At 34.9% G+C, this 23,487-nt stretch overlaps 3 protein-coding genes across 5 annotated transcripts; 1 reads left to right on the top strand and 2 right to left on the bottom strand.

Annotated features, from left to right (window-relative positions):
- Positions 1-1,443: 1,443 nt before the first annotated feature.
- On the bottom strand, positions 1,444-8,754 carry LOC107191034. Of its 3 annotated transcripts, XM_015579979.1 has the most exons (10): positions 7,549-8,754; positions 7,342-7,445; positions 5,594-6,042; positions 5,244-5,527; positions 3,971-5,155; positions 2,934-3,223; positions 2,566-2,655; positions 2,244-2,448; positions 2,059-2,160; positions 1,444-1,986 (listed from the first exon to the last, which is right to left on the bottom strand). In XM_015579979.1, the coding sequence occupies exons 2-10, from the start codon at positions 7,436-7,438 to the stop codon at positions 1,647-1,649; spliced, it is 3,042 nt and encodes a 1,013-aa protein (XP_015435465.1). In that variant the 5' UTR covers positions 7,439-7,445; positions 7,549-8,754; the 3' UTR covers positions 1,444-1,646. The 3 variants fall into 3 exon arrangements, with proteins under 3 accessions (XP_015435465.1, XP_015435462.1, XP_015435463.1); XM_015579976.1 differs by having other exon boundaries at positions 2,244-2,655; XM_015579977.1 differs by having other exon boundaries at positions 2,244-2,643.
- Positions 8,755-12,062: 3,308 nt separating this feature from the next.
- On the top strand, positions 12,063-13,202 carry LOC107191035 (dysbindin protein homolog). The gene is made up of 5 exons (XM_015579980.1): positions 12,063-12,157; positions 12,292-12,581; positions 12,663-12,818; positions 12,897-13,037; positions 13,114-13,202. The coding sequence occupies exons 1-5, from the start codon at positions 12,102-12,104 to the stop codon at positions 13,200-13,202; spliced, it is 732 nt and encodes a 243-aa protein (XP_015435466.1). The 5' UTR covers positions 12,063-12,101.
- A 2,562-nt stretch (positions 13,203-15,764) lies between these two features.
- On the bottom strand, positions 15,765-22,511 carry LOC107190939 (polyhomeotic-proximal chromatin protein-like). Its single transcript, XM_015579851.1, has 14 exons — positions 22,074-22,511; positions 19,466-20,137; positions 19,128-19,379; positions 18,769-19,053; positions 18,484-18,673; positions 18,176-18,414; positions 17,815-18,034; positions 17,558-17,733; positions 17,188-17,476; positions 16,839-17,093; positions 16,632-16,757; positions 16,401-16,548; positions 16,086-16,269; positions 15,765-15,994 (listed from the first exon to the last, which is right to left on the bottom strand). The coding sequence occupies exons 2-14, from the start codon at positions 19,970-19,972 to the stop codon at positions 15,767-15,769; spliced, it is 3,099 nt and encodes a 1,032-aa protein (XP_015435337.1). The 5' UTR covers positions 19,973-20,137; positions 22,074-22,511; the 3' UTR covers positions 15,765-15,766.
- Positions 22,512-23,487: the final 976 nt, after the last annotated feature.

The raw sequence follows: 23,487 nt of genomic DNA, 5'->3' as shown, positions 1-23,487 counted from the left end.
GAAACAAAAGTTAAAACTTTTAAATTTGCAGGTTAAAATTAAGTTGGAGAGGAAATATATTGAATCATTAATATCAAACGTTTCAAAGATTTATTTCATTCTTTTTGTTTAAAGAATTACCACAATATTTCCAAGATTTTCATGATTAGTTCCCTTAAAACCATTTTCTTCAAAAAACTAACAAACAAATCAACTCCTAAAGTTAATATTCTTAATATTCAATAATAAAGCTTTTCAAACTTACAGAATTTACCGTAAACGAAGAACAATATAATGCCCTATGTATTAGCTGCATAACTAACTGGATTTCACTGAAATTGTCATATAATTCATTGTTCTCTTTTATTATCATACAAATATATACAATGTTGTTATTTTAAATCAGTTCTTGCGCGTTTAGTAACCGTTTCTTTTATACTCTATAATTTAAACGGAACGGATTGCTTACTTTAAAATGTACACAGTACACAAAGAGTGATAGTTATTTACAGACAGCATTGTTTCAACAGGAATGATAATAAATAAAGATGTGTATGATATCAATGAGAATTATACTTAATATTGGCTGTTTTAAGTATCACTTACAGAATTATCATTTTTTTTTAAAGACATTTCATGTATAAACGAGCATATGCTTCGATCTATTCTTTCTCCTTCTTACAAAATATATTTACAGTCAGTAGTGCGCCTCAGTAATTTATTGTTGAATTATAAACCAAAACCATTTGATAAAATAATTATTTCTTTACCTTAATTATCACTGCACGTTTCATCGTATATAAATTATATCTTTCATTCAAAAAACGGACGTGATTTAATAACACTGCATAATAATAATATGATTTACTGTTCGGAGAATCTTTTAAAGTATCCAGGGTAAGTAAGTTATATCCGATTTTTTTCTCTTTCCTTAGCTGAACGAATCTACCTATTAGGTACTTTAGTAACTCTCATTGCGGTACGTATATTCACGTGTACACATTTAGTGTTCCCAATATCAGATTTGAAAGAATGTATCACGCAATACATTCATTCAAAAGTATCGTGCTTTTCCGGTGTGTAAAAATCAATAAAATCTTTCCTTTAATATCGTGCACGACAGGACAGTATCTGTTTCGTATATGGTATAATGGAACGTTCAAAGTATAATTTTTTATTATGTCAGCGAGAACATGGTACTATTTCATGGAACGACAGTTTACCTGTGCCGTACATTTTCAAAGAGTTACTTCTCAAGAATACGGTTCGATTAGATTTTTTTATTCAATGTCTTTATTAAAAAAAATATTCTTACGATCGTATATCTCAAATCTTGTTCTCTATTATTCTAAAATAACGCGAACACCTCTTTAACCCTCATTACAAATACTGTATTGCTTTAAGACTATTATAAACTAATAATAGTTAGATAAACGGAACAGAAAAAAATATAGTAAAGCCGTCCAAAATCATGAAAACAAAAAAAAAGAAACAAAATCGTTTTCTACGTAAATTCGTGTCATTTACAGCGTCTAATTCAAGGAAGAACCTGTCGTAACAATCAGACAATACAGTGATACTGGTAGAAAGAAATACCTGGCAACGAAAAGATCGGTGATACTAATAGGATTGCATGAAACGTAGGCCAACCGCAGAATCGTCCACAGTTACCTGTTTGACAAATGTTTAAGAGGGCCCAGACTTAGAATAGATGTAGCACCAAGCACGCCTAAATTACAAGTATTAGGATTTCTTGCACCATCTATCGTGATTATGGGCAATCCGAAGTAGCCGCCAGTTTGGGCGCTAAGCTGCGACAACGGTATATAACTTTGTATACCGAGGTTCGACAAACGACTCAACACATGAGGGGATTTCAAATCGACAACTGGTAATGCCAGTTCTGCACCGCCGTTTTGTGCAACGGTATCGACTTCCTTATGATACGCTTGTTTATGCGTTATCAGTGCCTGAGCTGTTGGATATTGAGCAGGACAAAGATTACACCTAGCAAACAAAGATTATTCCTTGTTAGTGCTCTAATTATCAGAGTAAGGACCCCTCTTTCGATGAACTTACTTGTGAAGTAACTTGCTTGGTGCACGGTGTGTAGCCATATGTTGCGTCAATATTTCCTGGTTCTGGAAATTTTTGTCGCACACTTGACAGGTAAGCATCGCTCTGTAATAGTGTATAATGATCGTCATTTTTCAATGATTGTCAATATGGAAGGGCAGCTAAATTCTTTCTTTAGTACATCTTACCGTGGTGGTCTTCCGCGTCTAACCACTGGCAATTGCGGTGGACCGTCTTGTGTTAAGTCGACAGTAGGGGGTCGCGGTGGTCTTTCCACTTCATTTACCGCCGTTTTATTCTGTTTATTCTGGGGAACAGCAAACTGGCCCTGTTCCTGTTGCTTTTTTTGCGAACTAGCTGGTATGATAGAAATAGCAGAATTCAGAGTGAGCGCTGTAACATTTAAAGGCTGCTGTGAAGGCATAGTCCTTTGTTGCTGTGAAGGTATCTGTTGCTGTTTGTTTTGTTCGCTTGTCTTATTTTTATTTGCAGCTGGAGTAACAGTAATACCTCTGGCTGCCAGAACATTAGCCACAGCTTTTGCATCGGACTTCTTGCCACCGCTACCTGAAGTGTTCTGCACTTGAGCTGGAGCGGAACCTTTAGATTAGTAAGATACATTGTTTTATTCCTGTAGTAGACCTCTTCCATGAATAGTTACTTGAAATGTCTTTTATTGTGCATTCACTTTCGAAATAAATTCAACTAAACAGACAGGCGGACAAGCAAAAAAATCAATACGAAATGAAAAACGACTGTATAGAAATAATAAAACTAATTCTTAGAAGAGGTTTCAACAGATAAAAAAAAGCCAGTATATACACATGAAGCGTGATGTAAATTGAAAAAATATATACATAAACGCATAACAGAATTACCTGGTTGTCGTACGCTAAGTGTTATAGAATCCGTAAGGTGTATGGTAGAATCATTTCTACTCTGTTGCGTGGTAGCACCCTGAACGTTTTGTATAACGGGCAGACCGTCATTTCGCTTCTGTTGCGCAATAACGTGACAGTCCGCGTCTTCGTTTCTATCTGGCAACAGAACATCCATTCGTCGTTGTTTTATAGCAGAATTATTCTGCTGTTGTACCTGCATCGGTTGTTGTATAGGACGTTTCATACGTTGCCGCGGACTTGGGCCAGTCTGTGGAGCACGTGGTGCCCTATAAATATGTAGACCAGAATTAAACTACATAATAGTGTCGTATCATGAAGATTCTGGGAATGAAAGATTGAATGAACTTTGACAGCTTGGGTTAGTGCAGTCGACAGAGTATTTGGAACGGTGCGAAAGTGGCTCGAGCGGATGTTTAGTTTCGATTATCGGCTACGAAATTCTAAGAAGTAAACATTCACTCGAGCCACTTTAGCACCATTCCAAACGCTCTGTCAATCGCACTATCAATCACACGAGCTGTGAAACTTCATTCAATCTTTCATTCCCAGAATCCTCATGATACCACAATAGTTTCTCTACAAAAAAAAGTCAACGATAATATGTATAAATTACACCTACATTCACGAGTTTTGACTAATCAAGGAAATTGAGTTAATTCTCTACTATATTGTTTGTTCATCTCGTTACTCAGTTTTATTCGCAATGACTCTAACTCAGGGGTCGATAAACTTTTTTTCTAAAGGGCCAAATAGTAAATACTTTAGCCACTAAGAGCGTTATAGCTAAGCACCCGTTATAGTGCGTACTTTGAAATTTTTAAAAATTTGAAATTCTAAAATCTATTCTTACCTCGCGGGCCGTACAAAAAGAGGAGGCGGACCGTAGTTTGCCGACCCCTGCTCTAACTGACAGAAACTCGTCAGTTTGAATAGCGCATGACTTTGTTGAAGTTTAATTGGATTAATTTCTACAGAATACTCTGAACCTATTTATAGATGAAAATAGTACTTGCCGACTACTTTGTGGAACAGTAGGATACCTTCCACGTGACATTTGTTGCGACAATTGAGGATGCATTTGTGGTGGTGCAGTCATTTGTGGATACGGACCAGGTCCATACTGCGGATATAAGTGTGCTATATGAGGAGGATAATGCATGCCCTGTGGACCAGGAACTCTATAGAGTGGTGGCCTTCCCGGCGGTTGTACGAAGTAATTCGGGCCAGGGATCATTGTATTTGCACCTGGTGGAAGACTCGGTGGCATTTGCGCTTGCGGAAGTGGCATACGTTGTACTTGTTGAGCTAACTGTTGAACGGGTCCGGGTAATTGCTCGAAATTAACTGGTGGTATTATTTGTTGTCCAGTGCTAGGTACTGGATTGTACGTAGGGGAATTCGTTTGATGAGGAGACGTTAAAGGCGAATTTCTGTTTATTTGCTGCGAGGTCGGTGTGTTCGGAGAATCCATTGAAACCGCATGAGGTGAATGCGTGCTTAATTGCGGAGAAGCTTGGCTCAAATGGGGCGAATTCTGATTCAAGTGAGGCGAATTCGTATTCAAATGAGGTGACAACTGGCTCACACTCGGAGAAAGAGGTGTTCCATGCATCTGAGCCTTATGCATGGAAACTTCCATTAATGAATTGAAAATAAGATTACTGCATTCTGGAATATTACACTGATAGTGGCCAGCTTTGCTTCTATGCTCATCTAAATGAGCGATATCTTTAAACTTCTCGTTACAGACGCGACAGGTACTAACAGTTTCAGCCAACTTTTCCAATGAAACATATTCTGTTTCTGATGGCAGATTATTTGATAATGTATTATTTTGATTATGTCGTTGATGATCTATCAAGTTTTGTAAGAGGGACCCAGCATTTTCAATATTATTATCACCCCCATGTTCAGGTTGCTCCTCTGTTTCTTTGGAAGTCTCGCTATTTTTATTGGACAGATTAGTAGACAACTGGTTCCAATTGAAGCCTGTTGTTTCTTCTGTTGTCTCTCCAGGCTTAACGTCATCTTCGCACACTGTTGTACAATCCGTCGAATGATTCGAATATGTTGAAGACTTTGCAATAATACTGATCGCTGGGTTCTCTTCTAAATCGTGTATCATGTTGGATTCATGCTTCCTCTCGTCTTCTTCTTCGATTCCTGAACTGTTAATTAACTGACTCATAGATCTAGATCTGAAAAGTTCAGCAAAAGATTATGATAAACCTAGAGGATATTTTTTCATGTAAAATACATAATACTATATATATATACAACATTTACCCAGATTGTTCACCTAGCTTCTTCAGATTTTCAATTGTTTCTCGACATGTTGCTTCCAATGCGTCTGACTCTTCATGATCTTCTGTCTCAGAGAGTCTTTTTTCAGAATTTTCATACTGCTCTACACTTTGTAAATCATCTACGTTTTGATCTTCTTTTTCAGATGGATTTGCCATATCACTCCCTACACCTGAATCACCTTCATTTACATCAATCGATGGTCTATCATTTTCATCCAATGGATTATGGTCATCAGTATTGAATTTAATGTTCCCATATTCATCCTATCAACAACACCTTTTAGAAGATTATACCAATAAACATTTTCCTCGTCTACTATTATAACATACCTGTTGCTCTACTATCACGTTTTCAAACGGTTGACCAATTGATCTTTCTGTATCTTTGTCATGTCTTTGATCATTTTCCTTTGTCCCAGCCACGTCTCCTTGATGATGAATCTCTGTACTGAGATTAATGTTGCTATTTACAACTGTGAAATCTTCGGACTCTGAAGATTTTTTCAATGTAAGTTTTAGGGAGTCGGTAAAATTTTGTTTCTTCAATGTTAATTTCAGAGAACCCTTCTTTTCTGGATCCAGCCAATAGCTATTGTTATGCTTCTTCTTTATAGCTTTCAAATTGGTGAGCCTTCTGAGAATCACACGAGGTGTTCCCAAGTGACTATATATGTGAGAACGTAGTTCCTTTTTTGACACAAATTGTTCGCCACAAATTTCACAGTTTAGTATTGAAGAGCTTAAGGTAAATATCGAACTTTGACCATTTACGTGCTCATCTGAAACAAAATATATCCAATAAGTAACTCCAACTTTACACTGCACCATTCGTTAATTTTACAATATACCACTATTATTTTGTGGCGAAAGTTTTTCTTTATGTAAAAACAAAGAATAAGCGCGAAGATGAAATATCTAACCACTTCGTCAAGAAAAATCGCGGATAAGAATGTCGACTTGGTAATTTACCGCGCTTTCGTATCTTCTGTCAAATCCATTAAACTTATATCGTCGTCTATTTTACATTCGTGAACGTTACACATCAACAATATCAGTGCACTTTTCTCATTTCGGAGGTTTGCTAGATGTATCAAACCGCGTTCCCCGTGTTACAACAGATGTAAACAATCGATGCCGATGTATATGCAGCAACAGCAAGTGTTCATGCAAAATGGTTGTGCAGCAACCTAGCGCGAGCGATATAATTGCTCTTGCTTTTGCCGAGAATTGAAAACAGGACTCTCCAATCGATAAAGCCTAAAGAACGAATATCATTGGCTCGTTTCGTATTATCGCGAAATTCCCGCCGAAAAGTCGCTCGTATCAATTGCGTTTCGACGCGACAGCATTGCGAACATCCATAAACTGCTTTTTACCAGTCGCGATTCGAGATCACTGTAATTCGTATTGCTTATACGAACGAAGGAACCGACTAACTTGTTCATATTCAATTAAGCAAATTGAAAAAAGTGGAAGGACACTTGGCAGAAACTTCTTCATTTAAATTTCATGAAGGGAAAGACGTGGAATTCGTATGTATTTCGTCAAAATGAAATAGAAATGTAAGTTGGAATTATGTATTTTTGTAGTTTTTCATACTGCTGATTATCAACAGAATCCTAACCTTTTACTAAAAATGTTAAATGCACATATTGTATTTAATACATACTGCATTTTTGTAAGATATGTGTATTGCATAAATTGATGGTTAGTTTATATTGTACATGAACAAATAAATTTGAATAAATTTTTATTCGTTGATTTTTAATTTAGGTTTCCAAATATTCCCTGCATATGCAGAAGTGAAGGTATTTAAATCATGTTTCTTAAAATAAAAACATAAAACATTGTAACATACATCTTTTTCTAATGAAAATGAGAATAAGAATTGCACGATACCAATGTATTAAATTTATAAAAGTAAATAAGAAATTAGACACTAATATTGTTGCATTGGATTAATTAAAATAAGTTTCACTGAGTTTTAATATTATCTGTTAAGCATGTTACATTGTCAGATTCTTGTCTATAATTTGTCTCATGATATATCACACTTATTATTTTAGAAGAGAACATACCAAATGTTTGTACATTGTCGACTGCATCACCCTTACAATTATTCCTTTCGTCAGTAAATCTAAATCCCTTAAAGTCTTGATCCAAAGAACTGTTCATTTCCAATCTGTACACAAAATTATTATTTTTCTTTTTATCATGGAACAACATAAATATCACATGATTTTTTTACAAATAACAATTTTTATTATTTCTTATGTAATACTTACAGGCATTGTTATCAACAATGTAAATTGTATGAGGATATTAACAAGAGAATTTATCTTGATCTGAACAATTGTCCACTAACGAATGTGGCGGGAAAATTTACCGATAACGATTTACACTTTTTATGATTCGTTGTGACAATTAATAGTTCACACGTTCTGCGTAATGTTTGTTTAATCACTATAAAAACAAATAGTTAACCAAAGTCCCGCGAAAGAATGCCAAACTTATGGAAGAACGGTCATTAGTGTTTACGATTGAGCCGTGTTGAATGAAAACAAGGTCAATTAAACAATCGCGAAGCAAAATTTCGACATTCGCCAATCTTCATTACGTTAATCGTGTAAGTGTAAGTAAAAACGGTGTGAGTTACGTGTAACAATCGGTGACTATCGTGACACCGTGTCGGCATGTAATATTTATGTTCGAATTTGAATACCTAAGTCACGATCTCATTCGATTCATACGAGGATTAGAAAGAGAGAAAAAACCGTATATATAGTTCTGTCGTTAGTGAGACGATGAAGTTTCTCCCGGGTTTCTTGGATTATTAGTCAAGTATGGCTGCCAATTGTTGACATGATCACTGCGCTGTTTATGGCACATTTCTGTTGTAACATTCAATCGAGATAAAAATCGGCGTGTCAACTGCGATGTCTACCGTACCCAATTTGAACTTATTATTAGTACGTGTTATATCGAGCCGCCAATATGGCGGCGCCGCGATGAAACCCGCGCGTCGGACAGGATAATCAACTCAGTGTGAATTCGTGCCGAACTGTTGAGGCGCGTTCAGCGACGGTTCAGTGTTCAGATACGTTGTTTTGTAAAGACGCGCGCGCGCGCGAACAGGGTAGCGTGCGCCGACCACTGCAAATGCCGGCCTTCCCTCTCTTCTCCTCTCCGCACTTTTCGACGTTCTGTTTCTTCGTGTCTCTAACTTCTCCTCCGCTGCACTACCATCACCACCTTTATCCACTTCCCTTCCCCCCCCTCTCGGTTTCTCTGTCTTTTTATGATGTCTTGTTGATCTTCTTACTTCCACTACTGCATCTGTTTTTATCAGAAATCAGAGGGTTCACTTCCGCCGCATACACCTAGTTAAAATATACACGGGAAGCGTGTTGCGCCATCGCGTATGCCCTTCGAGCAAAATCCAACAAATACAAAAGGGACCGAACCGAGATGTATGTTTGAACGAAAAGAGAAGGGGGAAGTAGAGAAGGAGCTCGAATTGAAATTAAGTCAACCTAACGCGCACTCAAGTATGAGTAGGGAGCCAATCCGCTCATAGCAAGTACATTCGACGCAGGCGCATTTCGAACGTCACTGTAAAGCTCTCTGTCATCCTCCTCGCTCCCCCCCGTTCATCCCCTCTTCATGATTTTTCTTCTCATTCCCTCATGAACCAGCATCTGTTCCTGTCCCTCTTTCGCTAACGAGTTCTCTTATTTTATTTTTCGATACCGTCCTCTTTCTCCTACTTCTGCCCCCTCTTTCTTTTGACTATCCCTCCAATGTTCCACGGTATCTCTCAGTCCATACAATTCTCCAACAAAATCGTCAACGTTAACTGTCCAATTGCTACCTGTCATTCATTGTACCTAACTATTTGATGCAGCTGCGACGATTTATAACCATAGTTCCTGCTGGTTTTAGAGTATTACGATTTACGGAAACACTACGTAACCCTCTATTCCATCGTAGTGAAATATATATTTACGTATTCCGAAATATGAATATTGCTTTACCTATTTTAAATTTATTACACAGGTATAACAAATTTCATTCTTTATTTTATTATAAGCATTAGATACCTTCAATTTATATGTATGTCGTAATTCATAAAATGGGAAAACACCGAGATTCAACGTTGATGTAATGGTATTGGAGCTTTTCAGAGTACACCCTTACTTTGTAATAAAGTATACATCAGAACCTTCGTACTTAATATAACCGGTTTGATTGGAAAAACGTACGTGAACAAGGCGTGGCAAGAATGGTTGGAAGTCGACAAGAACGAATATAGTAGGGGAACTTAACGGAACATGTCGAAAACGGCCGAATCTGGCGTCTATTGATCGTAACAGGTTGTGTGCTATATTCTGTGGAAATACTCAAACAACCCGTACTTGGAATTCTATATTTAGATCAACCAGAATTCCATGATTGATTCTTGTTTTGTATGAAAGCAAAAGTCACATACCTAGTATTTCTGCCACGCCCATATTTTCAACTCACCCGTTTTTTTTTTAAATCACATAATTTATATTGTATATTGACATACGTTAAATAATATGGTATTGCATTAGTTTGTCATTTTATGTATAAGCATTCACTATTATAGTCATATTAGTATTAACGCTCCATTCTGTATAGTCAGCTGTGCAAGGTCAAATGTCCTTATAGAAACAAAAAGAAAACATTCAATTACTGTCACGCTGGAAGTTCACTTCCGACTATTTCCGCCACTTCATTTCCGATGAATAAAGCTCAAGCAATTGAATAGCTAAATATATGTATATCCAGTTGATATTCTCATTCCATGGAATACTTGACTATTGATTTCATCCCTACCATGAACTTCTCATCCTTCGGTTGGCGACTCCTACTAGTGTGCGCAGCGGCCATGCTGGTGTGCGCAGAAAGGTAATCGCCTTTATGGAGGAGCGAGTTCACCACGATATAGTAGCGGTCTAACTTGATGCAAGGAGAAAGGGGATACTTGGATACGTACGTTGACCCAACATCCCTGACTACTCCTCCCCCTTCGCCACTTCCTCCCACGAATCTGGTTTCAGTGCGAGTTGCGCACAACTTTCTAAGCTCAAGCCTCTGCAAGCCTCTTCTGATGAGGTTCGTTCAAGTTATACTCATTGCATGCATGGGTAGTAGGGGAGAAAAAGATAAAGGTTTCGGTGGTGGCTCTGGTTAATAGGAAGCTTTTCAAGCTTTTCTTTAGCAGCGAAACAACTGTGAGACTGTGACTGCAACCGAGCGAAACCTTTAATCCTCACCTCGATGTCGAATGGATTATTCAAATGACGAAATGTTAATGAGCAAGTCATAACTTCAACTAGACTTATGTTCACTGCAACATAAATGAATAATCAATAAATAACGCAGTTAAAATGAATAGAGATGAAAACAGAGAAATTTTAGTGTTATAGTATTGCCGACTTTCCCTGGCAACTCATGTTCAGCATCATAAAACGATGAGAGCCGTGTAATGCTTGGCAACAAAGGAGTTTCTTTAAGCATTCGGTTAAGTTAACAATGATAAAATAATACTTTACAAAAATGGAAAAAAGAAAACATATGTTGTAATTGAAAATTGCAGTATAATTTTACATTATTAATACGTATGTGATATTTTAATATGCCATTCCATTAATAATATCTTTTGAATTTTCTTGTGCAGATAGTTTGCAATTTGACCTCGTTTGTTGACCTCACTGGTTGCTAGGCACCAGTTATATTGTCAGAGAGAGGGAGTTAAGTTTCAGCGACGTTGCCAAATTATTTCGCATAAAAAATATATAGTTAAAATATGATACACTGGCAGATTTTTGTTGTTAAAAAATGGATCTCGTTAAAAGACAAGAATACTAATTCATTTACACTTTATGTAGAATACTTATTTGTTTTATAAAAATAATTAAACATTTCTTCTAATTACGTATTTGTATTTTTAGTAGATGAATCTTGCTCAAAATTGATAAGTTTTCCATTATATGTATTTCGTTGATTCAAATAAAACTTTATTAAGGCTATTATAATTAAACAAACTCAGATCACAGTAATTAAGTAATTCTTTTTATTTGACATATTGATAATGTAAATTTGTATATACATTTCCAGTCATTTATGCAATTATTACGAAACATTCAATTAAATAATACATATTTCAATAAAATGAAGACTGCGGTATGCAGTATAAACTGCAACCAGTGCTACCAATCTATTTATAAAGAAAAGCCACGCAGCATTATTGTATTTTTCATAAAATACAAAACGTATGATTATTAAAAAGTACGCGTATCATTTATTATTTTGTAATAATTAAACCTTGCGAACAAAGTATAAAAATAAATTGTTTAGTACATGTATATATATATCATTTTGTACAATTATATTGGTACTTGGACTGTGCTTTTTATTAGTCTTCTGTAATTATAATATAAAACAATCATTCGTGTTAATTGACAGTTACTGCCAGTAAATATTAATTCTGTCGTTCAAGACATATTGACGAAATTGAGGAAAAAATCATTAACGAATTCAATAAAGAGGTTATCTTCGTAGTTCTTTATTATTTGTAACATTCTTTAAGTATATTAGTGGCTTTCAGAATTCAGATTAGTACTTTTGGTACATTTTAAATTTGAAAGTCTGTAATGTAATTAAATATTCATGTATGTAAAAATTTTGGAAATTTATTGCATGTACTGATTTCTTGTTAGTGGATATGTCAGTGAAGAATATACTCTCATAAGATTATGATACATGTAATATTGTACTTTTAGTCCGTTTATTAATAGTGTGATCAACAATCATGTTTGGTAGTTTGCGTAATAAGTTTCAAACAGTGCAGGAAGGTATCTCAGCTAGGTAAAGAATATTTATATATATTTATTTACAGTTCTTTTACAATTATATAAGAAGTAGAAAGTAAAAATGTACTCTTTATAAATGTGTCACAAATTAGTAGTACAATAATTTCTAAGCTAATTTTATTATTTTAGTATCAGAGGATTAAGTATTAATGAAAATCCGAAACATAAAAAGTCTACTAATGTGCGAAACGTTAATTACCATGCTGGAGCAGATATCTTACATAGGTATCAGTTACAATGGAATGAATTACATGAGCTAGCAGAAGAAAATGCTGAAAAAGCACAAGGGGCAGATAAACTAATAGGAACTATTTATGAACGACTTGAGCAAGAGTGGAAAAACATTACATGTCTAAATAGCACTTTAGCTTATATTCCAAAAATTAACAACGCAATCCAAGATTTGATGGACCAAATAGGTAGTTTTAATTAAATAAAGTTTATGATACAGTATTAGTAGTGATAATAAATGAAATTAAATACTTTTATAACTGTTAAAGGAACATTACAAGAAATGTTTGAGGAAGTAGAGGGAGCTATTTATCAATTGGAAGATTTAAATGAAATATTGGATTTACAAAGTAGACAACTGGATCATAGATTTCAGTTAGCTCTATATGAAGAAAAAAAACTTACAGAATTGAATATAGTTAAAGGTATATTGCATGATATTTAAAATTTTGTTTACTACTTAAATGCAAATAAAAATTATTCACAGTATCAATATATTTCAGCAAAGTTGGCCAATGAGCATATTGAGAGAGTATCACAATACGAACAAAAGCAACAGAAGATGCTGAAAGAAAGACAGGAAACATTTGATGAAGTTTTTAAAGAACAACTTGAAGAATATAAGGCCACAGGATCTATATGTAGTATGTTCGAACATAAACTATGAGCAATTCATTTTTTTAAATCGTATGTGGTGAATTTGTTTTTTTTTATTTTTAGAATTGCCAGTGACACAGCAGGGGCCTTCTTTAGATGAAATAGACTTGGATGTAGATCCAACAACATTCAATGAATTCCTAGAAAAATAGAGTATAACTTCTTAATGATTAAGTATTTAATTCATGATGTAAATATTTTAAAATATAGAGATGTACATTTTATTTTTTAAACTACAAAATATGTACACATTGTTCAAGAAATAAATGATAATGTTACAGAAACATATTTGTTAAGTTAATTAGAATATAAATTACACTATAATAAAGAAATACATATCTGACCGACTTGAGTTTAATTTAGTAAAACACAAAATTGACTAAAACAAAAGTTACGTAATATTTATTTCCATAGGTTAGGTTGGAGTAGTACGTGAAGATACTTTTCAATGTATATTTGTGAAATCTGTGTGCATGCATCTAACCTCACAAAAAGAAGTTGATTTTCGATTGAGAAGTAAATTCAATAAATATACATTAATAAGTGTAAACACAGTGTGTTCATCATTATTAACGTAAATATATTATTTAACATAAAATGGAGTAAAATCTGTAAGTGTTAATTAACATATTCAACTTTGCATTAGACCATTTATAGAAACATTAATTAAAATAAAAGTTGAAAGTTTTTATTCTTGTTTGCACGGTTAATTTAATTTGCATACACATATTTTTCAGTGTGTGCTGAAAATTTTAAATTGAGAATTACTACTTATATCAAGAAACAAAAATGTTACCAAGATACAAAAACAAGGAATTTATCTTAGATAAACTGCACAGAGGTTTTGTGAATTGTTGTATAGCTGCATCAGTTGTTACTGGCTCAATGTGGCTCTACGGTGTATACCAATATTTTCGATATATACGACCATTGCATAAAAAAATGAGACTGGAAAATGAAGAATCCCTGTTGGCTGAAGGGAGAGCTCTGGAAGATATTGCAATGGAAATAAAAAATGTGTAGTAAACATAAAGTTGCGGTTGTAAATGTAATATGTATTATAACAGAATAAAGAACAATAATTTAATTTTGTCTAGAAAAATATATATACTGTAAGATGTTTTACCTTAATTTAATATTTAGAATGCTACATATTTTAGTTTCACATATGAGTATTATATCATGAATGCATTATTTAGAAATTCGTTTTATTTTATAAGTTAAAATTGTATACAACCCTTTCTATAATGTCTTCCAAAGGAGTATAAAAAGGCATATTGTGAGATTAAGTCCTGAGTGACTCAAATTTGAAATGGAACAGTGTGCTTTATGTTACGTACTAAATATGTATTGTGATTAGTGCTGTTCTATCTAAATGTAAGTTGTAGACAATTCTTCAATATTTCACTATTATAAACGGAAATTAATATAAAACTACTGCACATGTTATATATATAGTTATTTTGTTAAAATTTGGAAACATAATTTTTTATAATGATTGCCAATTTATACATAATTTAATGTTCAATTGAATGGACTTCTTGAATAAATAATATATTTACACTGTTCATAATTGTAAAGATTGAATGTAAATAATACATTGATATTTTTTCAATTTCAATGAATATGTTTCAAAATAGACACACATAAAGTTGAAACTGCTGCCTTGCATCTCGTGTAACATTATATGTTATACAAATAATAGAAATATATCTTTCTTGCATTTTCAGTAAACGATTCTCCAACCGAAAACAAATCACTATAAATGGAAGGATACTTTTGTTAATAACTAAAATTTCATGTTATAAAATCTGTATATTAAATAAACATTTTATGTTTAATATTTACATGTATGTAAGTTGAGTGCACATGATACATTTACAAAGTACATGGTCGATAATGCTAACTGCGTTGCTTCAAACGTCCTATATCTCGATTTGAAATTGTCATGTACATAAATTACTATTCATCACAAAGCCTAACTTTTTTTTTAAAAATGTCTAATTTCCTTTCAGAATTATTGTAAATCTCGCAGAAGGCAATCATTTTTGTACACCTTCCAAAAGTAATTTTCGAGTACAAAATACATCACTTATATGCCGGATAATTTATGTACAACGTTTTTCTTTCTTGTAATGGACATAATTTGTACTCAGTTTCTTGATAGTTCTGGCCAACCATATTTCATAAAATGGTATTCTAAAAAATTGCTTAGATGCAATATAGATACATTTCAAATAAAAATAAGGGAAGAATGAGTTTTATTTACAAGTATAAATATCAATCGGTGTAAGACTGTTTAGAAAGTACATAATTATTTATAATTTAAAATTGTCGGTATGATACATCAGAATGAAGAATTAAATAAAAGCTATGCTTTTATTTAAATGTTGAAACAGCCACTTAATATACCGAGGAATAGTACGAGGCTTAAAATCTAGTCTTACAAAGATTGATTTTTAAACCATATTGGTATATTTTGAAGTACTAAAGTGCTTAGTAAACAATGTACCAATTTATAGAAAAAGAGACGAAGATTTTCATCGAAATTGAATGAAAATTAGGGAAATAAAAACAGTGTATGTTCATAAAAAAACATCTTATGTTTTTCTTAGACATCTTAAATCTACGATCCGATTCGAATACTTGCACAAACCCTGTAGCCCATAGGCTGCAACTTGAAATTCTGAAGACAAAAATTTCAAGCAGTGTATGTTTACGAATTAGTAGAAGTGGGATTAGAATTCGACAGTGATTCTACGCGCATTGAGTCAATTCTGGCAACAATTTTTAATGCCGGACCCAATTTAATACTCATAGCAGACATAAGATGATCTTCTTTGAGTAACATAAGCGCCTGACCGTCTATTTCTTGAATAGCAAAATCTTCTGCGTAGTCTGCACAACCGGGCAAACCACGAATGAAATCGCATACTTCTCCAACCTGTGTAATATAAAATATTCCAACTTTATTATATTCTATTTCCATATTAAATTGTATTACTTTCTAGTCATTTTCTTTGTAATACTCTTACCGTCCACTTAACAGGATTAATTTTTGGCAGTGTCTCGTCAACAGAAGACGTGGTAGTTGTAGTAGACAATGACTTTTCTTCTCCATTCTTCTTCACTATATCTCCATCAACGTTCTTTGAATCAGTCTCCATTTCAGTCCACTGTTTCTCATTTCCATCACGATCTCTCACTTCACGTTTTTTGCTGTTTAAGTCAAAACTTATGATAATACCATTCTAAATATTAGTAGCTTATTTCGAATTAACGTGTTATGGTGCTTATGTATTCTTTGATATGACTAATATAGTAATTTCAGGAATAACTTATTTACTCACCTCTTCGCGCAACCAGTAGAACAGAATCGCTTTTCCTTTTTAAACTTAATATTCTGTTCGTCCATTAAGTTACCGCAAGTTTCGCACTTTCCGACTTGAGTATTGTTTCCATCCTCATCACTAGGATAATTCGGCGCATGCTTTTTCCCTGTGAGGAATAAAACATTTAATATATCTTATGTTTTCAATGCAAAATTATATAGGAAGTAGATTAATTTCTTGTAATCTTACTTGGAGGTTCATCGTGATTCTCTTTTTCAGACGATCCATTGTGATTATTACGATTCAAAATATTACTAGTTTCTTGACTAACTGTATTATTTAATGATGTTCGATTAACAGCAAATGGTTCCGATGCTGAAAGAACACATTCTTCATAAATTTAAATACTGTAACTCATAAACGTATTAATATATAAATGATCAATCAAAATATTACCTTCTTGTATCACAAAGCCTTCTATCACATGCGTAAGAACTTGTGGTTTCACCATTGCTTTTGGAGGCACATGTTTACTATTTGCAGTAACTTGTATAGAGACGGGTATTACTGCAGATTCTTCATTGCTAACACCGTTTGTTATAGAATTAATTGTATTCGCCAGCCCTGCTAATGGGTTGTTGCACTGTTTCTCTTCCGGCTTCGCAGGTAAAGTTTCATCATCTTTTACAACTATTTTACATTGGTCCCCATCTACGCAAAGAATAAAAAAAAATAAACGTATTAAGATAAAATAACAACAGAGAAATGTTTTATGTTTGAAACATTAAATATATTGCAGACCAACCTGTCGCTTCTTGTTGAGATACCACAACTTCCTCTATCGTAAGTGGCATCGTGTCTTCCTTCTTCAAAAGTGGCTTAGAATTTTCATCATTTGTAATTGCAGTATTTGTCGTGGATTGTAATATTAAGGAACATTCTGCTTGATGATTACGATCGGGCGACGTGATCATTATCGTGGAATTACCATTATCGTGCGTCTGCTGATCCGTCAACTGATTTACCATGGACATTGTTTGAACCTGTGACGTACCACTAACAATTTGGCTACCAAGTATCGTCGAATTGATTGCCTGAAAGAAATGGTATTATGTAGCATTAGTCTTATATACAATGTTAAAAAAAAAAAAATGAAAAAGCATAACGTTTATCACCTGTAGTGGTAATTGTTGTACTGTAGACATCGGTGACTGTTGTACTTGATTCATTTGAGATGTGGTAGCAACTCCGACTCCGACCCCAACTCCACCTACAGATACCACAGGCATGATTGGTCGTTCTCCACCGAGAACTACACCAGATTGTTGTTGATGCTGTAGTGTCATGTTTGCTGTGAAAAACGAAATAACTGTTAGGTACCTGATAAATTGTTACAAAGATTTAATAGAAAATATACGGAACATTATCTCACTCATTATTGGTTTAGGCTGTATTTGCTGTTGCGAAGGTTGTACTTGTTGCTGTTGATACTGCTGTTGCATCTGCTGTTGCTGTTGCGTGTGCTGTTTCTGTTGTATAAAAACCTGTTGATGTTGTTGTTGCATCGTTTGCTGTGACTGTTGCTGCGGTTGTTGCGGCGATTGCAGTGGTTTACCACGACCTTTACCGCTACTACCGCTTCCTTTTCCACTCTTTAAGTTATAAAACATGAAAAGAAAAACACCTCCATTTCATTATACGTAAACAGCAAACGCGTTTCGATATGCTGCATATAATTCAACAACCGCAGTAGTTGCAATCGTTCTTATAACTGTGAATTTGATTATAACAACCTGTGCATAGACCGTAGCTTGAACTCCATGAACAGTTTGAGTAGAAACGGAACTGGCAGCTCGTATATTGGCTGCTTGTACTGCTTGTAGAGAGGACGGTAATATACTCAACGGTCGTTGTCCACCTGTGCTCTGTTTACCCTGTTGTTGTTGCTGTTGTTGCATATCCATTACCTTTGGCTTAGCACTGGCTGCAGCAATTTGCTGCACCCCCTGAATTTGTTGTTGTGTAGCCAGTGCTGAATACATAAGGGTATGTTAGTCCTGACACTTAAGAACATACTACATTCCATGTGCAATGAACTAACCATTATGCTGTATCGGCTGTGGACTTTGTATGAACATATCAGGTTGAGTAGGGCCTCTAATAAATATTTGATTAGTAAGAAGTGCTGGTGGTTGTATCCCTGTCCAAGCAACTTGTGGCGTAAACTGCCATGGGGCAAATTGCATACCACCCCTTCCGCCGGGTTGCGTAGCTGCCGTGCATGTGGTATACTAGATATTTTGGCAACGTAACATACATGAAAAATCGTATACATCTAGAATAATACCAATGATTATAACATGAAATTTAAAAAACATGGTAATACCTTCTGCACTTGATCTTGCTTGGCTGCAGATTGCTGTTGCTGCTGTTGTTGAATGGATTGAGGTGGTTGAGGAGAACCCAGTACACCGAGTTGACCGAACACTAAGGTTTGTCCTGCTCCAGGTGTAGCAGAAGTAGGTACTGGTAAGTAACCAGTAGGAAATCCTTGTACCTTAGTACCTCCACCTCCAGGATGACCTCCACCCTGACCGGGCGATGACGCAGTAGTCAACATGTGAGGTGTAAGTTGAGCAGCTGACTGAAACGGCTTTCCAGCCGTTATGACCTGTAAAGCATCCTACTTAGAAAAGAATTTAAATTTGTTTGAAAATGCAAAATATTATAAGTACATTTGAGTACCTGTATAGAAGAAGGATTAATCCCTGCAGGATGAAGAGCTAAGTTTCCTGGCATGAGTAATGGAGTTCCTTGAGTATTGTACAGTTGCTGTAAATGATATGCTTGGTTTTGCATGGGTTGCTGAATAACTTGTACTGCTTGTGGATGTGCAGCCATAGTGGTTATCGTTGTTGCTCCTTGTTGGCCAGACAGAGTCATAGATACACCTCCTACGCCTTGTTGTTGATGTTGCATCGATACTGCAACAGCACCCTGCAATATTTTATAATTATACAAGTCGTATTACAATATGTACTGTTTGTCTTTCAATAGATAAGCGTTATCCAAGAAAGTTTTACCTGCTGCTGAGGCATGATTGCTGCTACCTGTGGCTGTACTTGCACTTGGGTAGGAACAACATTGTGTGGTCCATTATTAGATTGCTGCTGTTGAGACTGTTGCTGCTGTTGCTGCTGTTGAACTTGTTGTTGCACTTGTTGTTGAACTTGTTGCACTTGTTGTTGCACTTGTTGTTGAACCTGTTGTTGTACCTGTTGCTGTACTTGCATTTGTTGTTGCGACTGCACTTGTTGTTGAAGTTGTTGTTGGGGTTGAACTTGTTGAGACTGTACTTGTTGTTGTGCTTGTTGTTGTTGTGATTGTTGAGCTGACTGCTGTTGAACATGCTGCTGTTGTTGCTGTACATTTTGCTGTTGTTGGATATCATGGGTTGCAATCATCATTTGTTGCTGCTGCTGAGGCTGTTGCTGTTGTTGAGATTGTTGCTGCTGTTGAGACTGTTGTTGTGGCTGTTGCGTTTGTTGTGGTTGATTTTGTGAGATTCCAATTGGTTTAACATCTGTCATGTTTTCCCACAACTTTTTATTATGCAGAATTAAACTTCCTTTACAAAAAGAAGTGTTCTCTTTGTTATTAAATTTTCGGCAATTTAATGTCTTTTTTTCTTGCCATTGTGTTTACATATTTTTTTTTAGTAAATTATTACTTTTAATCTTTTCAACTTGTTGCACCTGCAAGGAAGAGTTTCTGTTTTTATTAAAGGTGTTTTTGAATCTTGGAATAAATTTTGATAAAAAAAGATAACATTCATCTTAGTTATATGTATATAAAAACAACAATCAATTGTATATCATAAAATTTATTTAGTGTGCTCACATAATTTCAATGCAGCACCAATAATGTTTAATATTACAAGAATGAAAAAAAAGTTATGCAATGTTTTATTGTTCATAACCCTAATTTTTTTCGATACACGTGGATAATCGCAATTTCAAATTCGAGATTCGTAAAATCATTTTTGTTAAACGTATTTGTGAGAGAAGTGTAAAAGTAAGTGTGCAAAGTGATCAGTTCTTATAAACAATGTAAGTGTTCCCTGATAATTAATTATTGCATGCTTTATGAACGAAAAAAAACCAATTGCGCCTAAACAAATGTATGTTAATTTGTGCATGTGGTACTTTCGCATTTTTGCATTAAAATATGATATTACGAGTGAAATGTCAAACTTTATAGATTAGTCCTCTCTTAACATCTGATAAATATTTTTATAGGTAGAAGTTTCATACACATAAAATATGAAAGATAACCTTAAAACCAGTATTTTAAGTAATATTTATATATAACATTAGAATTATTAAAAAACAAATAATTAGTGTTAACAGATCCATCAGAGTATTCATCGTATAAATAATAATTAACAATAAATAAGGCATATGTTCAGAAAGAAGTTTTCAATAAATGAAAAAATGGTTCGAATTACTTCGATCAAGCAATGATATAAAAACATATTTAGTCCAAAATAAAATCATTTAACAAAGTTATAACTTGTTACGCGTTATTCTTTAAAGTCTATTTACAAATACGAGAAAACCAATAATATAAAACAAAACTTGAAATCTGATCAGATATTCATATAACCTATCAAATATTTCATCAATTTATTTTTTTACTTTTCATTGTAACTCTCGCAAATACGAAAACGTTGCAACAAAATTTCAGAAATATATTAAAATAACTATAATAATCATATATATATTACATTAATACTCGTGTACAAATGCATAAAAACGTATATAATTTGTAAATATATATGTGTACATACACATACATTTATTATAGTATATAAATAGGAAAATGTATTATAATGGGAGTATTTGTTGTCAAATTGAAAAGTTCAATTTCATTTGAAAATTAGTTTATTACTGAATACAGTGAAGAAAAATGAGGGCAGTGGATCGTGAAATACGCGAAACGAAATAAAAATAGACAAAGATGCCTCGAGCGGTAAAGAAGAGACCTGTATGCGCGAAAAAAAATATTGAAATATCGACGAACCGAGAGAACACATGATCCATCTTGAGATCGGAGTGGAAGAAACAAAATGTCGTCTCGCAAGAACCACCATAATTATTGTATGTGGATATGAAGGGTAAAGGGGGAGCGTATTTCTCTGAGCGGGAAATACAACTGAAAGGCGGGCTGAAGGGGGCGGCAAGAGGAAGGGGGAAAGAAAAATAAGAGGGAAGGGGAGAAACGACTGTGCTAGGGGGCGGTTGACAACATGGATTTCGCCATAATGGTAATAACGACGATGACGATAATAACAACACACGCGGTTCTTCGGACAGTGTCGTACCATACAGTTATCCATCCAGGAATCGTAACACGCGAAGCAGAGGAATAATATTTCTGTGAATACAGAACAGCGTCCCTAACGCCGACATATTGGATTACAAAATAAAGCACGTTCGAAGATCCGGCGGGACATAACGCACAGTGCTGTTGTACGTTCGATGACTGTTCGGTAACCATCTAGTAAAGTTATGTCGAACACACGGTAGCATCATGAAAATACAGGCAACGCAGGTCTACAGGGAGATTAAAGATATCGAAAGTACACGAGTTTGCACGGAGTTTTGGATACTTGTTCTCTCAGGTACTCACATGGCGACTGCGCAGTCACACCTATCACGTTTTCGAACACGCCGTCTGAACACTCACCGCACCGATTCCACCATGCGAGCTTGGTCGAACTTTCTATTGTGCACTTTTGACTTTCGTAAGTCTTTAAGAAAAAACACTGGACGTATTTTAAACAAAATTTTGGTATACGTTGACGTCGCGAGCTTTCGTAAGCATTCGTAGTCACATTCGTTGTCTGCCTCCCTGCTCCCACACGATCCAGGGAACCCCTCGCTTCTCTCCGTTCCTCTCGTCCCCCTCGTCCCCCTTCTTCCTGTCTGCTCCCCTCCAATTCGACTCTTATAACCTCACCTCTCCCGTCCCGTATGTCATCCTCGTTCGCTCATTGGTCCAGCGAGGACAAATCCCAAAGGCATCGTTTGTGCCGTGAAAGGCGGGGCCATTGGATATGGTGGCTGCGGGCGCATGCCCCGTAACGGTACTCATACACTTACTCCGGGCTTACCTACACTGTCGTACGCATACAAACGGATCCCAATGTATGTATACGTGATTATAGTCCGCAGAATATTTTGCAGTGCACTCGGCGATACCATCAGGGCCGAATAAAGTTGTGCTTTCGCCCTAACGTCAGAAATTCTACGATATTATTAAATTTTATCGTTTGTTCTTCTTGGTCACACCAGAATACGTATAGAACAGTAATAGAAACAGTATAAAAATAGAAATCTATCGTTTTATATTACTTTGTAAAAATTTGTTTATCTACAAAAAAATTTTAATTATGTATAACAGACAGTAGAGTATTAATATACTGCAGATTCGTGAACTTTGCATCATTTTATCATTTATTTTATTGGTTGGTATTATGAATTTCATATTGAACACTTATAACACATGTATATTGTAATTTTAGAAAGTGTAATATAATTCAATATGTATTATTTTATTCTTTATCTGATCTCATAAATGAAAAATATACTGTACAAGTAAATATACTGAAGAAAATATATTTATTCGGTTGAAATTTATTGATTGCATTTCAACATTATGTAGGAATAGATTTTTAAAGTGCGAGTACGTAACAATTATGAATTGCGAGTACGTGTCGATCCAGTTTCAGAATTGCTCGTTACGCCCCTGGCCCAGCTGTTTCTAAGTTGAGCTTATACTGCCCTGCTCAAAACCCCGTAATGCGATTTCGTTTGCGATTGGCCCTTTGCGCCTGTGTAGAGAATTCCTATCCAATCCGTAAAGACTGAGCCCTGTATGTACTTTTTTCTTTTATCCACCACACGAATGCAATACTTATTTACATGATTTTATACCGAATATTTGAATATCTCTGTATTCTATTCTTGATTTGACCTGATAAAATCGCAATTTGAATGGGATGCGATATGTCTATATTGTGGTATTACTGTTATTTCATCGT

This window comes from Dufourea novaeangliae, unplaced genomic scaffold (assembly GCF_001272555.1).
Source record: "Dufourea novaeangliae isolate 0120121106 unplaced genomic scaffold, ASM127255v1 scaffold208, whole genome shotgun sequence".
Taxonomy (NCBI): domain Eukaryota; kingdom Metazoa; phylum Arthropoda; class Insecta; order Hymenoptera; family Halictidae; genus Dufourea; species Dufourea novaeangliae.
The sequence above is the reverse complement of the archived record's forward strand: the minus strand, read 5'-3'. Positions and strand labels throughout refer to the sequence as shown.